General features: G+C 30.7%; 2 protein-coding genes and 1 pseudogene across 3 annotated transcripts; all 3 read right to left on the bottom strand.

Annotated features, from left to right (window-relative positions):
* Nucleotides 1-3,279: 3,279 nt before the first annotated feature.
* LOC145974445 (fatty acyl-CoA reductase 1-like) lies at nt 3,280-9,092 on the bottom strand. The gene is made up of 9 exons (XM_083104293.1): nt 8,627-9,092; nt 8,065-8,313; nt 6,056-6,201; nt 5,767-5,876; nt 5,301-5,493; nt 4,643-4,888; nt 4,030-4,206; nt 3,862-3,942; nt 3,280-3,470 (listed from the first exon to the last, which is right to left on the bottom strand). The coding sequence occupies exons 1-9, from the start codon at nt 8,837-8,839 to the stop codon at nt 3,389-3,391; spliced, it is 1,497 nt and encodes a 498-aa protein (XP_082960419.1). The 5' UTR covers nt 8,840-9,092; the 3' UTR covers nt 3,280-3,388.
* Nucleotides 9,093-11,908: 2,816 nt separating this feature from the next.
* LOC145974324 (fatty acyl-CoA reductase 1-like) lies at nt 11,909-15,916 on the bottom strand (annotated as a pseudogene). The gene is made up of 10 exons (XR_014439643.1): nt 15,713-15,916; nt 14,985-15,235; nt 14,715-14,860; nt 14,308-14,417; nt 13,757-13,952; nt 13,700-13,715; nt 13,247-13,500; nt 12,763-12,948; nt 12,419-12,505; nt 11,909-11,996 (listed from the first exon to the last, which is right to left on the bottom strand). The product of XR_014439643.1 is annotated as a fatty acyl-CoA reductase 1-like (transcript).
* Nucleotides 15,917-18,135: 2,219 nt separating this feature from the next.
* Nucleotides 18,136-26,880, bottom strand: LOC145974323 (uncharacterized). The gene is made up of 2 exons (XM_083104116.1): nt 26,801-26,880; nt 18,136-18,697 (listed from the first exon to the last, which is right to left on the bottom strand). The coding sequence occupies exons 1-2, from the start codon at nt 26,878-26,880 to the stop codon at nt 18,136-18,138; spliced, it is 642 nt and encodes a 213-aa protein (XP_082960242.1).
* Between the last annotated feature and the right edge of the window lie 613 nt (nt 26,881-27,493).

Below are 27,493 nucleotides of genomic sequence, written 5' to 3'. Positions count from 1 at the left end.
CTATGCGTCATCTTACAATGTATCGTCCTTGTCCCACGTTGACGTCATCTTTGTCGTACGTTGATGGCATCCTTGTGGCCTCACTGTCCTCTTCACACACTTAGCGCTATCCTTTTCCCACATGTAGCACTGTCCTTTTCCCACACGTAGCGCTATCCTTCTCACACCACCGTCTTCTTTCCGCGGATCCCCCTTCTCCTCGCGGACCCCCTCGTCCATCGTTCGCGCCGCGGATCCCCCCTACCCACGCGGACCCCCTCGTCCATCGCTCGCGCCGCGGATCCCCCCTACCCGCGCGGACCCCCTCGTCCATCACTCGCGCCGCGGATCCCCCCTACCCGCGCGGACCCCCTCGTCCATCGCTCGCGCCGCGGATCCCCCCCCGCGCGTGACGTCACACCCGCGTGACGTCACCCCCCGCACGTGCCGTCATCCCCCCCGCACGTGACGTCATCCCCCCGCGTGACGTCACCCCCTGTGACGTCACCCCCCGGTTCCCCCCGCCCCTCACCCTCCCTCGGAACCCCTGCGTTAGAACCGGCCCTGTATACCTACTTACATTGCAAAAAAAAACAAGATTATAAATACTAATATCAATATACAATCTAATACAACATACAATTACAAATAAAAATTCACAAATTGAAGAATGTCCCCCTTGCAAGAATAATGATTTTTCTTTTGTGGCGTACAAATTTCACACAAAAAAAATGTCACGTATTAGATTCTTGTTCAAAAGCTATTGAAGAAGATGACAAAGAATTTGGACAAAAATGCATTTGTATATCTTATGCTATTTGTATATCTTATGTCAACTTATGCTACTTCGTATCACAAATAAAAAAAATCAAAATCTCAACAATGTAGAAAATTGGCGTGGATTAGAGAGCGATACCAGAACCAATATTATAATATATATTTACAAAAAAAGTAATTTATATTACATGATAATGAAGATTCCTATTCTAAGCAACGATAATTACTTGAAATTAAAAGCTATAAATATGAAAGCTGGCCATTAGTAAATAAAGTGTGTTTAAAATAAACTAGATATATTCTCATAAAAAAGACAATTTTATTTTATATAGAAATCCAAATCACACATGTAATAATACTATAATAGATAAATTTAATTCTGAACAAAATTGGATGGTACGAATAGTTATTCATTTCATTAATTCTTTTAAGAGTGAAGAAGAAGAGAGAGAGAGAGAGAACAGATGTAAGAAAATTATTGAATGTTATCTTGTTATAGAATTTAAATATCTGAGATTTAAGATTAAATATCTCTAATAATCTTTTATATTTTCATATATTATAATTTAATTTATAAAAAAAATTTTAAATAAATTATAGTATGATTCATCAAAATATAAACTAAAAATAGAGTAAAAATAGAGTGCAGTCCTATTAAAAAATTAGGAACTCGACATTTAATGGTATCAAAATACTTGTTAATTAATATTATTTTTAAATATTTAAATGCTGAGTTATGTGCTCGTTTAGTTTCGCAGAATTTCGCACTTAAACATCGGTCGCACCTACTGCGGTACAAGAGTAAAGTTCTATTAATAAATTAATGTTCGACAGTTAATGATATTAAAATACTTGTTAATTAATATTATTTTAAAATATTTAAACGCCGAATTACGTGCGTGTTTCGTTTCGCAGAATTTCAGACTTTTTTGTGAATAGCGTCAATTAAAAGGTTGTTTAAAAATTAAAGAGATAAGCTCAAAAATCAAAACTATATCAGTTTGAAAGCTCATAAATAACTCCTAATTGTGCCGCAAAGATTAATTCAATATTTTTATTTTTAAGTACTGGGGGTGCTGAGTCGACGTCGACTCAGCCCCCCCACAAAAAGTATTAAATTCCTGCTTATTGCAACGAGCTCAAAATTTTTAATTTGCGGGATATGAAAGCTCATAAAAAGCTCATTATTATGAGCTATTAGTTTTTTTATTTTTGAAAAGTGGGGGGGCTAGTTCGACAGGGGTTTTTCTCTTAGCAGTGGTGCGAGAAAGAGGACGCTGCTCACTCACAGGTTCTCTGATTGTGTGCATTTGAGCCGCATCTTCTTTCTGACATCACTGTTTATCAGTTTAATTTCAAACTGAATTTAAAATAATTTATTTAATAATCTAAATTCCTTGTTGAGATTCAGAATATTAAACAGATTATTTGAAATTAGACAAAAAAAAACTTTTAGACCAATAATTAAATTTATTTGACTTCAGTAAACTTTATTAAATCCAAAGAAACATTTTTCTCTATATGTAAAGAATATCTTTTTAGATATGGTTCCGAAAGCTACATGAAGTGCAAGCGGTATAAATTCGCTATAGTTGCTCCAATCATACAGTGTAGTAATCTCAACTATAGACAACACGACTAAATCAATATGGATGTGACAACTATACATATTGCTGTACCAAATATTACAATTTTTTATGGTTGCATCTACCATAATTATGCATTTGGTAACCATATCGTTTTCTCCGTGTAATTTTACCTTGTTTTCTAACATTTTTTTGAGCCTATCGTTGACGCTCAATTGCTTCTTCGGCCTTATCAGGACAAATATTTCAGCAATATCAAGACAAGAACACAGCAATTTCTCACATAGCACTTTGCCTAAAAATCCAGTATATATATGTGTATATATATATATATATATATATATATATATATATATATATAGATCCTGATATTAAAATACTCCGACCAGCATAAAATGCCGGTATAAATGTATTTGCCGCGTCTTTCTTCATATTTAAACGCAACTGTTTCCGGTAAAAAATAAATAAAATATCAAATGATAATACGTTCGGTTACAGAAAAGTGCAGATAATAGATAACGAAATGGCAAGATTTTATATGAAGGCCAACCTAAAAAATTGAAAAAACGAATCGAATTATTTTGAACTTAAGTCACGATAGTTGAACTCGAAATGAGAGTCGCAGTACTTCGTCTTCGATAAAAGATGATAATGTGAATGAACAACACAACGAATTTTGTGCACAGGAAATGACGCAGAAGTTATCCAATAGTAATGATATGCCTAAAGTTCAAAAGAGCAAGTTTTTCCATATTCGTAGTTTGCTCTGCATATATCATGTGAGTTACGTGATTCTTTTCGTAGACGAATGCAATAGTGTTATAATAAACAAGCGTTTTATACATGCTTAATTACAAATCTTCTTTCGTCTTACACCACAAACACATATACAATTCTATTCATTTTATTTATTTATTTTACTTATTTATTTCTTTGTCTTACATTATTATATTTTTGTTTTTATTACTCTTTATATTACATTAATTATTATGTATTACATTATAATTGTATATGACAATATTGATTAGTGTGGGATCTGAAAATATTTAAGTGCAGATCCACTTATATATCATCCACAGTAGTCCAATAATGATGATAGTTTTCAATGTCGTAACAAATAGATCTATCCTAAAATATTTGCAGAATAAACACATTATAAATATTTTGATTATTCCCATAATATTTATCAATAACAACAAATTATTTTAATTTTATTGTCTTTATTTCACATGTATCTAATAAATTCCTTATGTATTAATAATCTTCTTTCAATTCTGTGAAAATTCTATTATTTAAAATTTAAATCATATAATATATTGCACAATCAATGTGTGATTTGAACACAAATTTAAAAATGCCTTTAAAGTTGAATTCTTATTCTCATAAAAATTAAAATCATTTTTACTTAATATAATAGGATAATAATCAGTCTTTTAAGGTCTTGTTTAATAGCTAATTTTAAGCCTTACATTCGTCATAATGATAGCAATTTTCTGTTTATAAAATATTTTATACTTACCTTTTACGATGCGTTTTAGCTGCATCTAATCGATTCATATCCTCGTGGAGGAGATATAGTTTTGCTCCAATTATACCATTCCTTCATTTTATAAAATAAATATCTAATGATTTAACATTATCTGATACAAATGTTACTTAAAAAATTAAATTAATAAAAAACATTCACCTATAAAAGTCCTTAAAATCAATATTAAGCATATTGAATGAAAATATTTCTTTGTCCTTGGGTGGAACTGAAGTCAATAATTTCACATTATTCTTATTTTCAAATTTCCATTCATTATGTACAAAATGTTTTACAGCGCAGTTGGCCATGTATATTTTTCTTTGCAGTTTTATTAACCTACATATTATACATTTGCATAAATGCTTTATTAATATTTATACATTTATGTCAGCCATATTATTGAATTCGGAAATATGGAAAATTTAATAAAAAGCTTTAAAAAGACAGATATATTATTTTATAGAGATGTATGTGATTGCGTTAAAAAACGTTTTTCTAATAAGTTTTTTGCCTACTTGTACAAAGGAAATATGCGTAAGTTAATATTTTGGATTTATTTATGATAAAGGAAAACATTTTGCATTAAAAATAAAGTATTTTATTAGTATTTAAATAGTATGTTTCTTTTCTCTCTAATATTTCTTTCTCTTTTCCTCTCTTTTTCTAATCTTCCCTCAATTCAATTAAATATCTAATAATACCAGTATCTAATGAGGTATGAATGATTTATGTGTTCTAAGACAATAACGTAATTAGTTAGTTTGGTACTTACATAGGTTGATATTTCGCAAGTTTTAAAATCAGATCTATTAACATAGCTGGCAAAATATGCAATAATATTGTCAATATGTAATATGTGATGGAACTATCAGTAAATATTGTACTAGGAGTCCAAACAACTCCCTCTAAGGGTATCTCCTCTACGAGTTGAAAACTCATTTTGATTATTCCTTGCAGTGACAAGATTCTTTGATTAAAAGTAGTACAATTTAAGATAAAAGGTTGACCTGTCGGGAAGCTAGTAAATAAGGAAACGAATGCTTCAAATTATTACTTATACAAGATATACAAATTGCATTAAGCTCCAACAATATTTTTGAAAAATTTACAATGTTTTAACACTCAAAGTTAACAAGTTTTGGTAAACTAAGCATTGAAAATTTAAACAAAAGTGATTATTTTAAAATCATCAATTTAATTATATACGCAATAAATTGTATTTATGTTCACTCAGAAATTAACCTTTTTTAATTTTAAACTTTTTAATGGGACAAAAGATTAACGAGAAATTAAGTAAGATGCGTACGATTCTTCTAAAATGTTGATATATTTTAATTGAAGAAAGAAAGCTTTCTTTTTCATATTTGTAGCTTAATGCAATTAAATATGCATATTTAGATATGCATTGATATTTCTGTTGATAATCGTACGTGTTCAATCCAAGCTTCCAAGTTGTGATTATTATACTTTTGATGACAATGTCTACTGGCATTATATCTGGACAAGTATGTTTAGGAGCATTGAATACTCGTAGTACTCCTTTCCCGCTACCAACGAGTATTCCAGTTGCACCATAAAAGTTATCTACCCATCCTGGAAATGGATCGTTCAATGAAGATGTCACTAAAAAATGAATCATATTTTTTAGATAATTATTGCTTAGTGTTAGTGATATCAAGGTATTTTTCATTTATACATTTCTAAAGAAAAATGAATTATATATATATATATATATATATATATATATATATATATATATATATACTCGTATATTTATTTATTTATTTATTTATTTATTTATTTATTATTTATTTTCGACAGTTTTGATATAAGTATACAAAGAGGAAAGTAAGAACTTATTTCTAACATTTTAAGGAAAAAGAGAGAGTGACATACCTATAGAAGGTCTTATAATCGCACAAGGTAATGATGAAGAATATTCCGCTATTATAGTTTCAGCTAAATTCTTTGAATATATATATGTGTTGGGAAAATTATTCAAACATCTGTACATAATATTTCAAAAATTATATATATGGAAAATTAATAAAGTCTCCGAAAATGATTGTAATGATATTATGTGAGTGAAAAAGGATGGTATTATATTTTTTTAATTGCATATATATCCCGCATACTTGAAATTGACAAACACGTATAACATGTTTGAACATCTTATCATACTTACTTAGTTATAAAGATATCTATAATATGTTCATCTAATGACTCGACCATTTTGATCATTTTCCGCCAATCGGCTATAGGTGGGTAAACCTTTTCTTCTATGACAGCATTATTTATACATGCGAACGCTGTACCGATATACACAAGTGCCTTTAATAAATAAATGTCATAAAATTACATTTTTTGTTTTAAATAATGGAAATTTAAGCTTAAAATTGGCGTATTCTCATAAAAAATTGAAATTAAGACAAAGATAAATATAAAATGATATATGCATATATATATATACAGGGTGTTTCATTTTAATCCGACCAGTCGAATATCTCGAAAACCAAGCCCGGGAGAGAAAAATATTTCAGACAAAAGTTGTTTGGTTTCGAGGGGGCCATAAGATGGTGACAATGATTTGACCTTAAACAGTCATTTGAAGGTCACATAAAGGTCACCTTAAATTTCTTAAATAGAATACCCTATATATTTTTGCACATTCTTGTAGCTGACATCGAGAGCTTTCCAAAACACTATAATTAAGTACCTTTTCGTTAAGTACTTTTTGAGTTATGAGGCTTGAAATAATTTCTTAATTCTACATAAACCGTAAAATATCTAGTAAAATATTCATTTTTCGATTATCTTACCTTAATACTTTTACGTACAAAATAATGAGAGGAATCAATTGATGTAAAGAAAACACATAGTTGTTTTGAAGAAAAAATATGTAATTTGCAATTAACAATTCCATATTTTTTCTTAAAAACAACTATGTGTTTTTTTTACACCAATTGATTCCTCTTATTATTTTGTACATAAAAGTATTAAGGTAAGATAATCGAAAAGTGAATATTTTACAAGATATTTTACGGTTTATGTAAAATTAAGAAATTATTTCAACCCTCATAACTCAAAAAGTACTTAACGAAAAGGTACTTAATGATAGTGTTTTGGAAAGCTCTCGATGTCAGCTACAAGAGTGTGCAAAAATATATAGGGTGTTCCATTTAAAAAAATTGAAGTGACCTTCACGTGACCTTCAAATGACTCTTCAAGGTCAAACCAATGATACCATCTTATGGCCCCCTCGAAACCAAACAACTTTTGTCTGAAATATTTTTCTCTCCCGGGCTTGGTTTTCGAGATATTCGACTGGTCGGTTTAAAATGAAACACCCTGTATATATATATATCATATATATATATATATATATATATATATATTAACAGAAATAACAGAATTAACAGAAAAATAAAATAATCTATGATATATATATATATATATATATATATATATATATATATATATATATATCATAGATTATTTTATTTTTCTGTTAATTATTTAATTGTAATTCTTTTCATATATATGACAGTTTAAAAATTTTTTTATAATAACAATAGATTTTTAATGTTTGTTATTTTATTAAATTAAATAATTTATTGATAGATATTGTGGCACATCTTTTTATAATAATATATTTAACCTGTATAAATAAAATTTGAAATGTCTTATAAAATACACTATATAAAATAGTATACGCCAGTGCTGGGATTTACTTGCAACTTTCGGCCAGATTTCTTAGCTTACGCCTACTGTTCCCCTCTTACCGCTCGCGCCTTAGCGACCGCGCCACCGAACGCTCGTAACTAAGGAGCGCTCAGGAACGTGCGCGTCACAAATGTAATGTGGCAATCTATCTAAGTTCTCTTTATTGTTTATTAATAATAAAAATAATTATTCTATTATTAATTACGTATATGTTCTGTAACAATTTAAAATATTTGTGTTTTGAAACGTAATTACAATAAAGAGAACTTAGATAGATAGATTGCCACATTACATTTGTGACGCGCACGTTCCTGAGCGCTCCTTAGTTACGAGTGGCGCGAGCGGTAAGAGGGGAACAGTAGGCGTAAACTAAGAAATCTGGCCGAAAGTTGCAAGTAAATCCCAGCACTGGTATACGCAATAGAACATAATGTAAATAAAAATATAAATAAAATATTGGTTTATACTTACTATTAAATTCTTCATACTTTGAGCTAAAATGCAGATATCTCTTGTTGATCTAGTATTAGAAAGAATAGCGTATTTTAAGCTGTCATTAAATTTTATACTCGCCGCTGAATGAATTATTATAGTCACTCTTTCTGTTAGCATTTGCCTATCGACAGCTGACAACCCTAAGTTTTCTTCAGTGACATCACCGGAAATCGGAATTAATTTTTTGAAATTTGAGGGTTGCTCTTTTCGCAGTCTATCATATAACTGAAAGAGAATATGTGACGTATTTATTATAATAATTGCCTTGATTCTTAAGAAACCTTTAATAATATTACATAAAAATCATAAAATATTTTAATTTATTTTATAATATCTTATAATGTTTATAATATCTTTTCATGTTTTTCTATCGTATACTGTTATCAAATTTTAAAATTAATTTTCTAAAATAAAAAGCGTCTTATATAATAAAATTTAAAAGAAAAATTTTGCCACTTAAATATTGTAAAGTTTTTACAAAAGTACAAAAACGTTGTAAAAAAAAATCTACTTATGTAATAATCGGTAATTAACTTACCGGTAAGTTTAATATTTTTTCGAGCCTTTCGTTAATGCTTAATCCTTTTTTCGAACGCATCAATACAAATATCTCACGAACATCTGGGCAAGATCGCAATATTTTCTCGATGTATACTTTACCCAGAAATCCTGTCGCGCCTGTTACAAATATACTTTGTCCAACGTAAAATGTCGGAATTGAGTTGGCTGGATCAATTATATTCTCATCCATCGTTAAGTAAAAAAATAAAGCCAATATAAATTATAATAACGACACTAGATACTAGCCAAAAATATATGCAAGCACTCGGAAATAGAATCGTTTGTTTTATGTCGGTATCGTTATTAAGAGTACGATCGGATAGAAGTGAAATAAAATAAAAATAAAAAAAAATAATTAACCGTATATAAAAATATATTTATTTGAAAATTCAACTGCTCTCAGCTCTCCCTAAATTTACACACGACTTCTTACTTTCGCTGCTCGAACTCAACTCCGCTCTCTCATCACTCTCTCCCTTCCATGTCCCTCATATCCGAAATTTTTGTCAGTCATTGCCGATAACGGCGCCCTTATCCTCTCTTCAGCGAATTAAATTCCCACTTTCGCCGAAATTCGGCCTCTTTTCGCCGAATCTAAGAATCCCTGCCATATCGATCCTTTTGATATCGACCTATGTCTCTCTTACGCTTACATATTCATCAATCAAAAGGTAAATATTGTGAAATTTTTCTGTTTAGACATAATATATTTTGACATATTATATATTAATCTTAATAAAGAGAATAGACAGTTATCATTTTGTGGAATATAATTATTATGTAATTTATAATATATATATGTATATATATATATATATATATATATATATATATAATGTATATACAGGGTGTTCAAAAAGTCCCGGACCGGTTGAACATTTCATAAACTATGCACTTTAGAAAGAAATGTTTCAGACAAAAGTTGTATGGCTCGAAAAATGAATATTTTACTAGATATTTTATGGTTTATGTAAAATTAAGAAATTATTTCAAGCCTCATAACTCAAAAAGTACTCAATGAAGAAATACTTTATTATAGTGTTTTGGAAAGCTCTCGAGATAAGCTACAAAAATAAATAACAAAAAATAGGGAGTTCCATTTAAGAAATTGAAGGTGACCTTCTCGTGACCTTCAAACGACTTTTCAAGGTCAAACCAATGACGCCATCTTATGGCCCCCTTCAAGCCATACAACTTTTGTCTGAAACATTTCTTTCTAAAGTGCATAGTTTATGAAATATTCAACCGGTCCGGGACTTTTTGAACACCCTGTATATACATTATATATATATATATATATATATATATATATATATATAATTATATATATATATATATATATATATATATATATATATATACATATATATATATATAATTATACATGTAGGGAATATTTCTGCATAACTATATTTGAGTCTACGCAGGCAAATGTAATAAATGTCCATGTAATTATAATTATGGTTGCGCAGTCAAATATGTAAATTTCTACAAACACACAGACACACACACATAAGTATATATAATTATCATTATACATGTAGCGAATATTTCTGCGTAACTATATTTGTGTCTACGCAGGCAAATGTAATAAATATCTATGTAACTATAATTATGGTTGTGCTGTCAAATATGTAAATTTTTACACACACACTATATCTGTGTGTGTATGTGTGTGTGTGTGTGTGTGTGTGTGTGTGTGTGTGTACACACACACACATACACATATATATATATAATTATCATTATACATGTAGGAAATATTTCTGTGTAACTATATTTGTCTACGCAGGCAAATGTAATAAATGTCTATGTAACTATAATAATTATGGTTGCGCAGTCAAATATGTAAATTTCTACATACACACACACACACATATGTATATATATATAATTATATACTATAGAACTATAGAGTTATAGATAATATTTTTTTCCTTCAAAAAATAATTTGCAGAAAGGGTATAAAATTTTACAAAAAGGTGTGAAATCCCTCTAAAAAGAACCTTACAAAGGTAAAAAAAATACGCCAAGTACATAAAGAATATTCTACCTTGTATGCATCTTTAATACAAATATTCCTTAAAAATAATTTTTTACAGTAATTTTCCCTCTAAAAATCATTTTCCTAAAAAACAAAATCTCAACAAATAATTTTCATAAAAAAATATTAAAAAATAAAATATCAAAACTAAATATGAAATCAATAATTACTATTAGCCAAGTACTTAAGAGCAATTTGTAAATTTGATATAATATTTGCCGTGAAATATTAATTTGATACAGTGGAAATATTATACATAAATTCTCCCTAAGAAATTAAAACGCATTTTATATTTATTCAGAGAAAATTGATTTTTAAAATATTTAATGAAAATTAGGATTCTTTTAATTCTTAAAACACATTTTATATAATGTATATAATTTAAAAAAAAGTTTTACGCAAGTTTTAAATCGCACAGTCTTTAAATCGAAGTAAGTTATGAAAACTTGGCGTGCCCGGATTGTTTACATTATAAACAAATATATCTCCAATAAAATGTAAAATATTAGACATTATGTAATTAAATATTTAATCTGTATTTGATTACGATCCGGGCACGCCAAGTTTTCATAACTTACTTCGATTTAAAGACTGTACGATTTAAAACTTGCGTAAAACTTTTTTTTAAATTATATACATTATATAAAATGTGTTTTAAGAATTAAAAGAATCCTAATTCTCATTAAATATTTTAAAAATCAATTTTCTCTGAATAAATATAAAATGCGTTTTAATTTCTTAGGGAGAATTTATGTATAATACCACTGTATAAAATTAATATTTCACGGCAAATATTATATCAAATTTACAAATTGCTCTTAAGTACTTGGCTAATAGTAATTATTGATTTCATATTTAGTTTTGATATTTTATTTTTTAATATTTTTTTATGAAAATTATTTGTTGAGGTTTTGTTTTTTAGGAAAATGATTTTTAGAGGGAAAATTACTGTAAAAAATCATTTTTAAGGAATATTTTTATTAAAGATGCATATAAGGTAGAATATTCTTTATGTACTTGGCGTATTTTTTTTACCTTTGTAAGGTTTTTTTTGAGGGATATTAATATAAATGCGAAATTATACTAATATAGAAATAAGTTAGATATTACAGAAATCAATTTTTATACAGTTATCTATAAACCTACTAATGATCTAGATTATATTTCGATATGACTACGGTTATCTATGAAGCCAAATTATCTCTCGTAGAATAATCAATATATGTTCATATATCGAGTCCATATTATCCATACGAAGAGAATGCCGATTAATATTTTCACAATTCTGTCTATCCAAAGCATTCTGTAGTCATGAAACAGATTTAATTATTATTCGGGACTAGCAATAATAATAATAATGTTTGTTTCAAATCATTAATTAGATTTCTCTCAAAATAATTCGATTAATTAAATCTATAAAGAAAGCTTAGTTTTATATATATATATATATTGCTCGAAACACAAACCAAGTTTAATAACCAAACATCAAACAAAGTTTAATAAATCAAGGAAAATCAAAGTATTATATATTTAATATAATTTCTAAAGACGTATCTAAGTTTTCTAAATATTTTGAGAAAGTTAAATTATTTTGAGTAATGTAAATATTTTTAGCTACAATAATTGTGTGAAAAAATTTATTTGATATGCGACTGAAAAAATAAATACGAAGGAATAGCGTAATGTTTTATATAACTGTGGAACACGCAGTCTTTAAAATCTTACCTTTTATGATGGAATCTCGCTGCATCTAGTTTTGGTTGATCCGTGCTCTCGTTTGGAAGAGAAATTTTACCTCCAGTTAGACAATTTCTACGAGAGAAAATAATATTTTATTCGATAACACATTTTATACAAAAAAACTTTTTATCAGTCTCGCAGTATTAATCAGATATACACACAGAATTGTTCTTATTTTATTAAAGAATGTTTTCGTTTTTAGAATTGATCGTTACTTTTTCTTAAAATTAATATTTTTCAACAGATACAAAAATGAGATAAATACTAATCTTTCGCTTGTTTTCTGAAGATAAGTAAATTTTGCGATGCACAGTTTTTGTCTTACTCACTTATAATACAATAGCTTGTCACCATTGTAATTTACGTCTGCCACAAACCCAAAGTCTTGTTGATTGCCAAGCGATATTTCATTTGATAAACTTAATAGTTTTTGATTTCGAAAGTCCCAATCGTTGAATAAAAAATGCGCGACATGATTATTAATTACAAATATTTTCCTGTATTGTTTCAATAATCTAAAAATATTTGAACAAAATTTTACTAACGTCTCGAGTGTATAAATATATATATTTCGGCAAAATACTATTCTGTTCTACAATAATATATTTTTCTTAATAAATTTCTCTTTAACAGTCAGGAAGAAATTACTTTGATACAAGAAAAAGAATTTTTAGAAAAGTTTCCTTAACGTCTCCTTATTTATATTATATTATATTGTATGATGTAAGGCAAAATATTTTTAAGCTTATTTTTGTTTTCTTAATCTTCTTTGAACTAAGATTAACAAGTACATTCTGATCAATAAAATTTTACCTGGGACTTTTGCTTACAATGCGTAATAATCTGTCGACAAATATGGCCGGTATCACGTGCAGCAGTAATACTAATATTCTATAAAAAAAATGATTCTGTATCATAACTGTTTCAAGAGTCCAGATTATGTTCTCAAAAAGAGTCTCCGAAAGGAGGATTCGCTTGCTCATTTGCAACATTGTTAAGCGTGATAGATTCGTGCTATGATCAGTCGAGCAATTATAAACGAGTGGATGAATATTTTCTGTATCTTGCTAATAAAATTAAAAATTTAAATAATCATTAAATAACTTACAGAAAACGATATTACTACTTATTACACAAACTTTTTATAACATTTTTTTATCATATTTTAAATTTTATAATTATTGAAATTTTGTAATTATTTAATTATTTAAATATACTTTTAATAATATTTAATTACATTATAATATATATTAAATAATTTTATACGACATATTCTACATTTCTCAAATAAAAAACGATTTATAAGAATGCAATTTATCGTACTTCATCATGCCACGTTTCCATGCCGCAACAATCATAGCTTTAACAATGTCAATTGCTATATAATTGTCAGAAGCAAATGGAGAGAGATTATTGTAAAACACTCGTACTATTCCTTTTCCACAACCGACCATCAATCTCACTGGATCGTTAAAGTTTTCTAACCAGCCTTTTGCAGGTTCGTTTATCGCTGATGAAACTGGATATAGAAAATTTTAATTTAGGAAAATTTTACATCAATAAATCCGTGTATGGATTATCTTATTGTTTAATTTAAATTATGTAAAAGTTTAAGGAACATAATACTTTTTGATTTTATAAGAAACTGTTTTGATATTATTCGAAATAACGTAAAACGTAAATTGTTTAATTTATCTTTGTTTAATATTAAAAGAATTGTATATTAAATGTGTGTGGAGTAATTTTTATATAAAATTTATATATAAAATCCATAAAACCAATCATAATTGCAATTACATTGTCAGAATCATAGTGATAAATTACGTTAAAATATTCTTTTATGATGTATGCATTTATTTGACATAACAACGTACTTATAAATGGTCTGCAAATCACGCACGGCAATGATTCAGAATAATCAGTTATCACCTGTTCCGCAAGTTTCTTGGTAAATGTGTATGTATTCGGCATTGCACCTAAATATCTGCAAATAATCTCAAAGATATGTCAGAGCTATATAAATAAAAATGTAAGAAAACAATATTATTCAGATTAATTATGAAAAATATTAATATAAATAATTCAAATGAGCACCGAACACAGAGAATTATTTCAAAGTTGTTTGCACTGGCTATAAATGTAATATGTAAATAAAAAAGAATTTAAACTTTATCAAAAGGTATATAAAATTATTATAATAAAAGTACATATATAATATTTTTATAACTTGATTATCATAAAATATGAGATAGAGGAATTACTGCAAAAATTTAACACTCACTTTGATTTAAATACCTCCAAGACATAATCATCCATGGTTTCGGCAATTTTAATCGTTTTTCTCCAGTCGATTTCCATTGGATATACGATCTCATCGACGACGAATTTATCGACTTGCGAATAAGTCGAGCTGACATACACCAACGCCTTAAGAATAAAATTTAGTTAATGTAATGCGATAATGTTTGCGAGGAATTATTTTTAATTGTAATTAATCGCGCAGAATTTTCAGGAAAACATATCATCTCGATATTTCTATACAATCACTTACCATCAAATTTTTTAAACTTTCGCTTAAAACGCAGATGTCTCTTGTCGCCCGAAGGTTTATAAATATAGCCTTTTTTAGTGTATTATCGAATCTCACGTTCGCCGCTACGTGAAATATTATAGATACCCTTTCGATCAAAGTGTTTCTGTCAGCAGACGACAAACCTAATCCCTCGATTTCGATATCACCCTCCAATGGAATCAATTTTTCGAAACACAATAGGCTCGTTCGTTGCGTAATCTATCAAATAACTGCAGAAAATAATACGCATAAAATGGTATAATTTTCTTGAATCCCATAATTTTGGAAAATCTATGTGTATATATATATATATATAGATATACAGATAGAGAAAAATAAATAAACGAATTATTAATAAATACAACATTTTTATAACACAATATTATATACAAAGTGGACTTGATGATACAAGACTAAGATGAGGGAGGTACAAGTTAATAATTCGATATTTTATGTAAAGTTTGTATTTCCGTACAATTCGAAAAATTATAAATTTTTTTTATAATTCTAAAATTAAAAATGAAGTTGTTCCATGAAGGGCGAACTTTATCATTGTTATAAAGTTCGTCTGGACATTTAAAAAGTATGAATAGGTCAAATTGTTCTGGAGTTGCTTGCAATATATATTGAACTTTCTTGTTTATATATAATATTATTATAAATATAAATTAATTAATATTTTTAATTGTTTCTCTTATACTACTTGCCGAGTTTGCCAGTATCTGCTGGAGTCTTTCTTCAATGCACATATTGGTCTTCGGGCGTATTAATAAGAATATTTCTCGCGTATCGGGGCATGACCTCAGCAACTTTTCTATCAACGCTTTTCCCAAATATCCTGATGCGCCTGTGATAAATATACTTCTTCCAGAATAAAATGTTGGTATTGACAAAGTCGTTTCTTTATTCATTTCTCACAATTGTAACAATATCGAAATGATTAAATACACCGAAAATAAAATAATGCGCGTATTCAGTCAAATGGATTGTAGAAAACTTATAAATTCTATTGTTATCTTATAACAATGGCTGCGTTCCATATTCACTGCCAGTACTAAAAATCTATAGTATGCGTGACATAAACTATAGATTCTTAGTACTGGCAGTGAATATCGGAACGCAGCCAATCTATCCGGATAAAATCACGAATGAGTCTGAAAAGATCGACAAGAGAAATATTTCTTATATATATTTGTATTATTCACCTGCATTGCTCATCAATTTGTAAGCGACATTAATCTGTGAACCGACGACTAATTTGTTAACGTTTAATTTTAATCATTTAATTTAAATATCGATCATTATTTTACCACATTATAATTCTTCTCGTAATATTTTTTATAGCCGGTATATATCGTATCGTATGTATATCATACATATTTTTGTGTTATAAAAGTTAAATTTAATGCAAATTAGTATATATCCACATCTATTCCTATTTTTGTACATTTTAATGGCATACAAATATAAATACATTTCTTCTTTAGCATTTCAGAGTAAAATTAATTATGTAAATTCGCTGTTAAATACAAAAAAGTCAACTATAAATATAAACTTATTTCAATAAGTTATTGTTTTCAATTTTGTAGCATATTTAACTTTGTTTATATACATTATACATTATCACGAGATGAAAAAGTGTTCCTACGCAAATTACCCAAAAATGTACGTATATGTATGTAATTAGTAGCATCGTACATGTATATTTTTATATATTTTTAAATATATAAAATATAATATATATGTTTTCAAACATTTTTTACTATTTAATGATAATTTTTGGTAACTAAATGATTAAATGATTTTAGTGTTTTGTTTCATTATATCAATATACATGTGTATGCGAACATGCGCATACTGTATAATGCGATATCTGACGTGTGTTTCTGATTAACCTTGCTTTTGAAATTAATGAATCTCATCGACGAGAAATTCGATTGAATTTCGATTGGAATGACTTGCACCATTTTATATTTGACTATTTCCTCGCTTTCTTAATGCAGTGTATTTAGCATTATATGCGTTACATTTAGCATTATTGTATTCCATTTTCAATAATGAGTAGATATATAAGGCGGGTTCTAACCCTGGTCCTTTCAGGGGGGGTGAGGCGCGAGGGGATCTCAGTGGCGCGGGGGAATGACGTCACGCGGGACGGAGGGGATTTCGTTGGCGCGGGGCGGGGCGGGGGACGCTTGTGTTGGATGTTTTTTATCGCAAGTGTAAACAAAAAACAGCGGTATTCCTTTGAAGAGGATTTTGGGCCTAACCCAAAATCATTTTCTCTTTTTTTTATTTTATTTTATTTTATCTTATTTTATTTTATCTTATTTTTTTTAACGAAGAATTGTAACAGCGCCGATGTTCGGCTGCTTTGTGCTCTCGCGGTACACCTCTAATATAAATAATTCTAGATTTTTGCAAATTACGCGTCGCACCAATTTATAAACAATATAAACAAATGGCACCCCAGAATCATTTTTCTCTCTCTCTCACCCCTCCCCCCTTTATCTCTATCCCTCTCTCTTTCTCTCTCTCTCTCTCTCTCTCTCTATCCCTTTATCTCTCTCTGTCATCTCTGTATTATCGCAAGTATAAACAATATCACCAGTTGATAAACAATATAAATAGCGATATTCCTTTAAAGAAGATCTTGGGGCTGACCCAAAATCATCTTCCCTTTTTTATTTTATTTTATTTTATTTTTTAAGGAAAAATTTTAACAGCGCCGATGTTCGGCTGCTTTGTGCTCTCGCGGTACACACCTAATATAAATAATTATAGATTTTTTCAAATTTCACGCGTCGCACAAATTTATAAACAATATAAACAAATGGCGCCCCAGAATAATTTTTCTCTATCCCTTTCTCTCTCTCTATTCCTTTCTCTCTCTATCCCTCTATCCCTCTATCTTTATCCCTCTCTCTTTCTCTCTCTATCCCTTTATCTCTCTCTGTCATCTCTGTATTATCGCAAGTATAAACAATATTATCGATGTCCATTTAATAAACAATATAAATAGAGGTATTCTTTTGAAGGATTGGGCGGATAGAAATACGTGCGAAGAAATTACATCATGATTTAGACTTATTAAAACTCTTTATTTTTGTTTTACATATTTTCTTACGTACTATGGACTAAAAACTAAAGCTGCCAGCTCGCAATCGACGAGCTGATGCTTGTTGAAAGCGTCATTCGCGCGTATTACATTTGATATTTCTTTCGGATTTATTACAGTGGACGCGATATTGGAGAATTGCGTAAACTTGACATCAACTGTTTGGATAATTTTATCCAATCGATCAAAAGTTACATCTATGCATTGATCAAGATTGAACATACGATGTAACGTCGATTCGATCATCATCATGCATACGTTTGAAGATTCGAGACTTATGAGTTTGACGTCGTTAATCGTACGAACTCTCACTGTTAGTGGTCCAACGCTTATGAAATTGTAGTCATCTTTAGAGTCGTTCCGAAGGAAATTTTGAATATTGCGACGTTGCTCGTAGAGTCCCTTCCACGTTTCGAGAGATAATATCAGTTCCTTTCCTCGATGATCTCCTATGACAATCTCCACGTAACTCGGCGGACCCATGTTGATACCAATTTCGAGGAATTTGAATTCCGTAGCTGTCAATGCGTATCGTCTACCTAGTATACGAACCGCACGACACTCCAACGAAATGCTATGGGAAAAATTAAAATTAAATAATAGTAATAATAGAATTTGTAAAAAAAATATAAAAATAGAAAGAAGTTAAACGAAACTTACTCGTCACATTTGTTCTCAAACGATGGAGTTTTATCACGACTCGGTACATAATTATTCACGCGTCTTCCGACGATCTTATTGCAAATATGATAAGGGTACAAAACGCGAGTATATTTATAAAATATAAATTTGTCAATTTATGATTTATCAGTTGTATGGAAATTTAAAAATCTTACATGAAACGTTACAACTTTTTATAATAAATTTTTTTAATATTCCTATCAAGATTATTCGGTTCTTTAAATTGTTATTGAACTTGTAAATTTCTATTTCCTTTTTTTAATAATAAATTGCAGATTATAATTTAAACATTAATTGCATACATGTCCTATGATAATTACGTTCAGATTATTTTCTAATGCAAAGTATATAAAATGTTTTATCAAATATACTACAATGATCAAATTGTGTATGTGTAGGTGACAGAACAAGAATTAATAGACTTAGTGGCAAATAACATGATGGATTAATACAAACTTCGTGCTGGAGTGATATTTCTGAATGCTTCTCCACGTACAAATTCAGGAAAAATTGCGAGGAAAGAATTAAAAGTTATGGCTAAGAAATTAATTCCAGAGCAAAAGGATAAATTATAATTATATTTTTTATAATTATTATAATATTGAATTATAATTTAATATTTTCCATATAACTGTGGGCATATATAAAACTTAAACATATATTGTTAGAAATTTCTTTCAAGTTATTAATAAATCATACACATTTAAAGACAATGGAAAATGGAATGCATATATGTATATATAAATATATACACATATAAATAAAATTAATAAAATCTACATATGCACGTCTATTTTCAAATCTTTTTCCTTTATGTATCTTTTTATAATATAAATGTATATCTCTTCTATACGAAATGATAATAATTATAGTGATCAGTTTTATTATAGAGAAATATATATATGTTATGCCATTGATTCTTATGTTCATTCAAATTTAAAATAAAAGCGTTCTTATAATTCAAATGTAACTTTATTTTAATATTTCAGAGTAATAATGTTGATCATGTTTCATACGAATCGTTATGGTATAAGAAGTATTTTTACAGAAAGACTTAATATATGTTGCATCGCGATGTTAGCAGCTTATATCCGTAACTGTACCATGCATACTACCGATTCTTTCAATTAATTACTATGCTTCTGTAAGTTATACTGGGATACCTGAGATAATTTTGGCGATATACATAATTTAACATATTTCTAGCCATTTCTTTTTGCAACAAAAACACAATGCAAAAATTCCTAGTAAATAATAGTTGCTGTTTTCGAATTATAAATATTATTATTTGAATATGTCAAAACAAATAAATTTCTGTTTGCAGAAATATTTGTTACTTAAATTAAACTATAAAATTAAAAATCATTTATGTATTGGGAAAAATAATTAGTTAATTAATCTATATATGTTCAAAAACTATATAAAAATCCTAATTTAACTATAATAAATTTTGTTGAAATATATTTGTTGAATATGTATGAATCTTTGTTTCATTAAATTGAAATTCTCTCTATATCTACAATTCGTATATCTTAAATTCATATTTGATCAAAAATAAACGGATAGGCGAAAGTGAAAGTAAAATAAGTAACATAAAATTAAAACATATAAGTAGATAAAAAAAAATATATACATATATATATATATATATATATATATATATATATATATATATATTATAAGAACGACCAGAAACGTGAAACTTACTGTTCGGATATGTGTTAAATTAAAATTAAAATTTGAATGGTGTAGACTTCATTGCCGGAGCGTTTAAAATTAAATAAAATAAATCCATTATACAGGGTGTCAGGGAAATTTTTGCCCATACGAAGTAACGAGGTAGATTGGCTCAAATTAAGAAGGAAGGACTTGTACTGATTTGTGATATTCGCAATAATTAACAAAAATAAAGAATATCGGCCAATCTGCGTGAGTAGAAGCGCGCGGCGACGAGAGTCGTCCCACTGTAATCTTATACTAGGCGCGCGGCGAAGCGATGGGCGGATCGCTCTCCGAGACATGATGGTGGCGTGCGATATATCGCAATACCGCGCCGAAAAATAACCCGTCCTTTTAGTGGCGAGAAAATGATGCGCTATCATTTCCACACCACCTTGCGGTAGACAGCATGGTGCGCTTTTTTTATAGTGGTTTCCTCCATAGGCCTATTCCACTCTCAACTTAAATATTTGTGAAAATTGTTCAAAATGCCGTTACTGTACGCTGAATGTATCGTAAATGTAAAAAATTGATGATGACAGTACCTTCACAAAAATTGATCCGTGGTTGAAAATCCTTCGATAAAATGTGTTACACACGTTGGTAATGATACGGACGTAATCCATTACACGTAAAGCGTGATGTACTGCGTATCGCGAAAAACCAAATTCGTGTGCCACATGACGCACGCTAGTTCCAGGATTTTCATAAAATGCTTCAAGAATCCTTTCATCATCTCGTACACGAAGACGCACTGCTGGACCGGTTATCCCGATATTATGCACGATATCCAGTTTCACATAATTATTGCACAACTCGTAAAACTGTACGTCCACTTGGTTTTCGTGCACGCCCGGGAAATCATTCCACGTAAATTGCGGCCGCGCGATAAGTATTTTCTCCCGCTAGCCCGTATGCCACAATCATATCCGTATATTCCTGCAGAGTACACTTCATTTTCACTGTTAATTTACTACGCGAACACATGATTTTTACTAAAACTGTCTCAGCTCTCGCAGGCTGTTGCTAGAGTGCATACGCCAGCAGCATGCAACTACAGCTGAGCGGACATGTGAGTGTAATCATAATGCGCAGGCGTCGAGTTCACACGTACGCTTACACTCGCATGTCCGTTCAGCTGTAGTTGCGTGCTGCTGGAGTATGCACTCTGGCAACAGCCTGCGAGAGCTCAGACGGTTTTATTAAAAATCTTGTGTTCGCGTAGTAAATTAATAGTGAAAATGAAGTGTACTCTGCAGGAATATACGGATATGATTGTGGCATACGGGCTAGCGGGAGAAAATACTTATCGCGCGGCCGCAATTTACGTGGAATGATTTCCCGGGCGTGCACGAAAACCAAGTGGACGTACAGTTTTACGAGTTGTGCAATAATTATGTGAAACTGGATATCGTGCATAATATCGGGATAACCGGTCCAGCAGTGCGTCTTCGTGTACGAGATGATGAAAGGATTCTTGAAGCATTTTATGAATATCTTGGAACTAGCGTGCCTCGTGTGGCACATGAATTTGGTTTTTCGCGATACGCAGTACATCACGCTTTACGTGTAATGGATTACGTCCGTATCATTACCAACGTGTGTAACACATTTTATCGAAGGATTTTCAACCACGGATCAATTTTTGTGAAGGTACTGTCATCATCAATTTTTTACATTTACGATACATTCAGCGTACAGTAACGGCATTTTGAACAATTTTCACAAATATTTAAGTTGAGAGTGGAATAGGCCTATGGAGGAAACCACTATAAAAAAAGCGCACCATGCTGTCTACCGCAAGGTGGTGTGGAAATGATAGCGCATCATTTTCTCGCCACTAAAAGGACGGGTTATTTTTCGGCGCGGTATTGCGATATATCGCACGCCACCATCATGTCTCGGAGAGCGATCCGCCCATCGCTTCGCCGCGCGCCTAGTATAAGATTACAGTGGGACGACTCTCGTCGCCGCGCGCTTCTACTCACGCAGATTGGCCGATATTCTTTATTTAATTTTTCGTTAATTATTGCGAATATCACAAAACAGTACAAGTCCTTCCTTCTTAATTTGAGCCAATCTACCTCCTTACTTCGTATGGGCAAAAATTTCCCTGACACCCTGTATATAAACTCAAGCTACGAGTTTTATTTATCTGTTTTGATAAGTCCTCATATATTTTGCGAATCTTTATTAATTCTTTTGTAATATGGCATAAATAAATAATAAAAAAAAATAAGATAAGATAGCAAAAATGAAAAGAAGGAGTAGAGATATAGTAGATAGAAAGACCAAAAAAATTAAGAAAGGAATTCTGCGGATCTATTAATAATTTTAAATAACTGAATGTGTATTCTTTTACACTGCATTTAAGCACAGCGTATTAAATAAAAAATTGATAGCATTCGATCGATTTGCATTTCGATTTCGTTGAAAAATTAGTTTCCATTTTTTTATATGTTCCGCTTTATTATATGATGGGTATTAACCATAAGTTTTATAAGCAAAAAAGAGAATATGAAATCAATAATCTATCTCTTTAGCACATACATGTATAAATTTTGTCTAATTGAAATAAAAAAGTTCCATATTTATATCAATCACGTAATATTTTTAAGGAAATCACAAAAAATTAATGAAATATAATCAAGCAATTATTGAATGTCATATTGAAGTGTATGCTAATATTATATTCAAAAAATTACATAATTATAAAAAATATATAATAATGAATAATGAAATAATATGTAATAAATCTTTTATTAAAAATAATTTATGGGCAAAGAAATTTAATTAAAATCATAAAATGCCGGAAAAATTATTACGCTATCCGAATCGTTATGTGGAATATGTAGTTTAGGCAAATACGCTTATTGTTTGACAGGATAGAATGTTAGAATGCGCAGCAATTTCTTTCTAATTAGTTTTTAACTTCTTGCGTTTTACAAAAAAGTATCTTATATATGTGCATTTATATATTACTTCAATTTTCTCTCTCTTGTTTGATATATTCATTCAAATCTTATCCTCTTATCTTCTTATCTTCTTAACAATACAAAACAATCACATCTTCTCTCTTAAGCATGTAATAAAAATATAGGTAATATATTTCTACTGTATGGTACAGTAACTTTATGGAATAATATCTTCCAGTACGTTGATAATAAGACATCGTCAGTATTCACTATAGTAGTTACTACATAATATTGTACCAGTGAGTATAATTTTTAGCATATTAAGTGTATTCATTCGTTACAAATACTTTCTGCAAGCAGTATACGATTAATTAAAAAAAAAAGAAAAACAAGTCAACATTGTTGTCGACGTGTAAATAGGAACGAGTGATATTTGGTTTTCTCAAGATGCCTCGATTACTAAGGAATTATTCAAAATTCTTTGTTTTGGAGAAACTGAAATAAGGAATGAAATAAGGAATCGTGTTAAGAATGGAATGAAATATACAGCTCAGACTTGATAAACGGTTTTTCAATTTTAATTTAGACGCACGCTTCGATTTAGGACCTATGCAATTTAAATATAATATATTTTTCAATGTTATTAAATATCGTAAACTTACATTGTATATTTAATATCTTAACAATAAAATATGCATTTTTTAAATTTGTATGATTATGTACAACTATTTTAAAAATTATGAATTTTAATTTGTTAGTTTTATAATTTTATTAAAAAAATTATTATCATAAAATTATTATCATATGAAATATGCGACAGTGTCTCAACACTATACTTTCTATGCACAAATTTTAAAATCGTAAAAATGCTTCAAATTATGCTTTTTATCAATTATATCTCAATCACTCTTGATTTAACTTTAAGCTATGCAATACTCATTTAAAAGAAGATTCTTTTTATTTTGATGAAAATGTATATTATATCCACTTCACTAATTTAATTTTCGTTTAATTAATTGAGACGACCAAAATAAAATTTATTTAGTGCAATTATTTAGGGTGCAGTGCTATTAATTAATCGCTAAATCGATTTTTAATTGAATTCAATGTTTCATACCTAGGATCTAATATTCAAATATTTCAGGCGAAATGGATGATTCAAAGATAAATGCAAAAAAAAAACATAATCTTATATAATCTTATATAACATTTAAATAACAAACTACTGTCAATATGAAGTGAGATATACACAGAGCATTAAAGATATGAAATGCAAATTTACTAGGTTTGTAAAAATTTTGTAATTAATTAAAAAAAATAAACATCTATTATTTTTAGAATTTTACTGTGGAAAATAATGTTTATGGCTGTCGAACGGCTACGAACGGTTATGTAACGGCTATCGAAACAACGATGGATCGAAAATAACAGAGATAGCGAGGAAGAAGAAGAACAGCTACGAACGACTAGAGAGTGGCAACGAACGACAACGAACGGGGCAGGAACGGCTACGAACGGCTATCGAACGGCTATCGAACGGGCCAGGAACGGCTACGAACGGCTATCGAACGGCTATCGAACGGGCCAGGAACGGCTACGAACGGCTAAGGAACGGCAACGAACGGCTATCGAACGGGTCAGGAACGGCTACGAACGGTTATGTAACGGCTATCGAAACAACGATGGATTGACGATCGAGAATGACAGATATAGCGAGGAAGAAGAAGAATGGCTAGAGAGTCGCAACGAACGATAACAAACGGGGCAGGAACGGCTACGAACGGCTATCGAACGGCTGTCGAACGGCTACGAACGGTAGCGGAAGTAGGTATACAAGGAGAGTTCTAACTCAGGTCCTCTCAGGGGGGGTGAGGCGCGAGGGGATCTCAGCGGCGCGGGGAATGATGTCACGCAGGATGGAGGGATTTTTCGGTGGCGCGGGGGAATGACGTCACGCGGGACGGAGGGGATTTCGTCGGCGCGGGGGCTGCGGGGCGGGGCGGGGGACGTGTTGGACGTTTTATGACAAGTATAAACAATCATAAACCGATGTCCGGTTGATAAACAGCGGTATTTGAAGAGGATTGGATATTAGGGCCAGAATTATTTTCCATATTTTTTCTAGGAAGAATTGCAACGTATCAGCACCGATGTTCGATTGCTTTGCGCCCTTGCCGCGCGTGTGAGAGAGAACGATAATATCGCGTGCGAAAGAGAGAGAACGATAGCGAGACTTATAATTAGCGCAAAGAATGGGAAAAGGGTAGTGCAAGGGGGAGGTGCGTAAATAATTATACATTTTTCTTTTTGAAATATAATTTCGGTGGCGCGGGGAATGACGTCACGCGGGACGGAGGGGATTTCGTAGGCGCGGGGGCTGCGGGGCGGGGGACGCTTGTGTTAGATGTTTTATGACAAGTATAAACAATCATAAACCGATGTCCGGTTGATAAACAGCGATATTTGAGGATATTGAATTATTTTCCATATTTTTTCTAGGAAGAATTGCAACGTATCAGCACCGATGTTCGATTGCTTTGCGCCCTTGCCGCGCGTGTGAGAGAGAACGATAATATCGCGTGCGAAAGAGAGAGAACGATAGCGAGACTTATAATTAGCGCAAAGAATGGGAAAAGGGTAGTGCAAGGGGGAGGTGCGTAAATAATTATACATTTTTCTTTTTGAAATATAATTTCGGTGGCGCGGGGAATGACGTCACGCGGGACGGAGGGGATTTCGTAGGCGCGGGGGCTGCGGGGCGGGGGACGCTTGTGTTAGATGTTTTATGACAAGTATAAACAATCATAAACCGATGTCCGGTTGATAAACAGCGATATTTGAGGATATTGAATTATTTTCCATATTTTTTCTAGGAAGAATTGCAACGTATCAGCACCGATGTTCGGCTGCTTTGTATCCTTGCCGCGCGTGTGAGAGAGAACGATAATATCGCGTGAGAAAAGAACGCGTACGAGAGAGAACGATAGCGAGACTTATAATTAATGCGAGAGCACGCAAAGGATTGGAGCGCAAGGGAAAGGCGTCTAAATAATTGCAATTTTTTTGAAATATAAATTTATTTAAAAATGTGTATGAGTATTACAAATTGTGTGTGTGTGTGTGTGTGTGTGTACTTAATAGTAAAATTATGTAAAATTTAAGAAATTAATAAAATATAGAAATAAAAAAAGAAAAAAAAAGAAAAAAAATGAATATAAAATAATTCGGACGGTGCGCCGGGCTGTAAGGGGAGGCAGCTCCTGAAACAGGAAAAACGCTACATTAATTTTATCTTAATTAAAAATAAAAAACTAATTTTATCTTAATAATTAATAACAAAAATTTTAAAAAGAAATATGTACCTTAGCCCCCTGGAACTGCAGAGCCGTGCCAGTATTCCTATAACCATCTTCTTCTTTTCTCTTCCATTCTTCTTTGCCATTGCCGTATTCTCTCCTCTTCGATTATTCTGTTCTCTTCATATCTTATAACAAATAGTTCGCAGATTTCGTCAGATAGGGACTCCATCCCGAAGAGCAGCCGCAGATTAAAAATGTCGAGATATTTCCATGATCCATTTACATCATTATCCTGGCGACTCTCCGGGGTGTCGCCCCATTCCTCCGCGAGATCGTGTCGCGCGTTCCAGCGCTCCGCCCGCACATTACGTCGATGCTGTATGTTGATGAACCCGGGAATTTTGACATCATCGGGGTACTATAAAATAATATATTAAAAATACACATACACATACGCACAATTTTTTTTCACAAAAACACTACCTACCTTCCAGACAAATACCACTTTTAGTATCACAGAAAATAAGAGCTCTACAAAACTCCTCTTTCAAAATGAAAAATTAAAAATAGAATCCATTTTATTTGCAGCGTAAGAAATAATCGCACACACGGTTAAACTCGCTGACGCTCTTCTCTCGGACGATACACGACTGAGATTGAAATCGAATGTTACTCTCCGCTGTAGGAATTATAAAGGTCTCAAAACTGGAAGGGTTACACTAGTGTACGAATATTTTTTACACCCACTGTATATTA

Source organism: Camponotus vicinus, unplaced genomic scaffold (genome assembly GCF_025532165.1).
Source record: "Camponotus vicinus isolate PSW18456_S1 unplaced genomic scaffold, iyCamVici1.0 SCAF_7, whole genome shotgun sequence".
Taxonomy (NCBI): Eukaryota; Metazoa; Arthropoda; class Insecta; order Hymenoptera; family Formicidae; genus Camponotus; species Camponotus vicinus.
The sequence above is the reverse complement of the archived record's forward strand: the minus strand, read 5'-3'. Positions and strand labels throughout refer to the sequence as shown.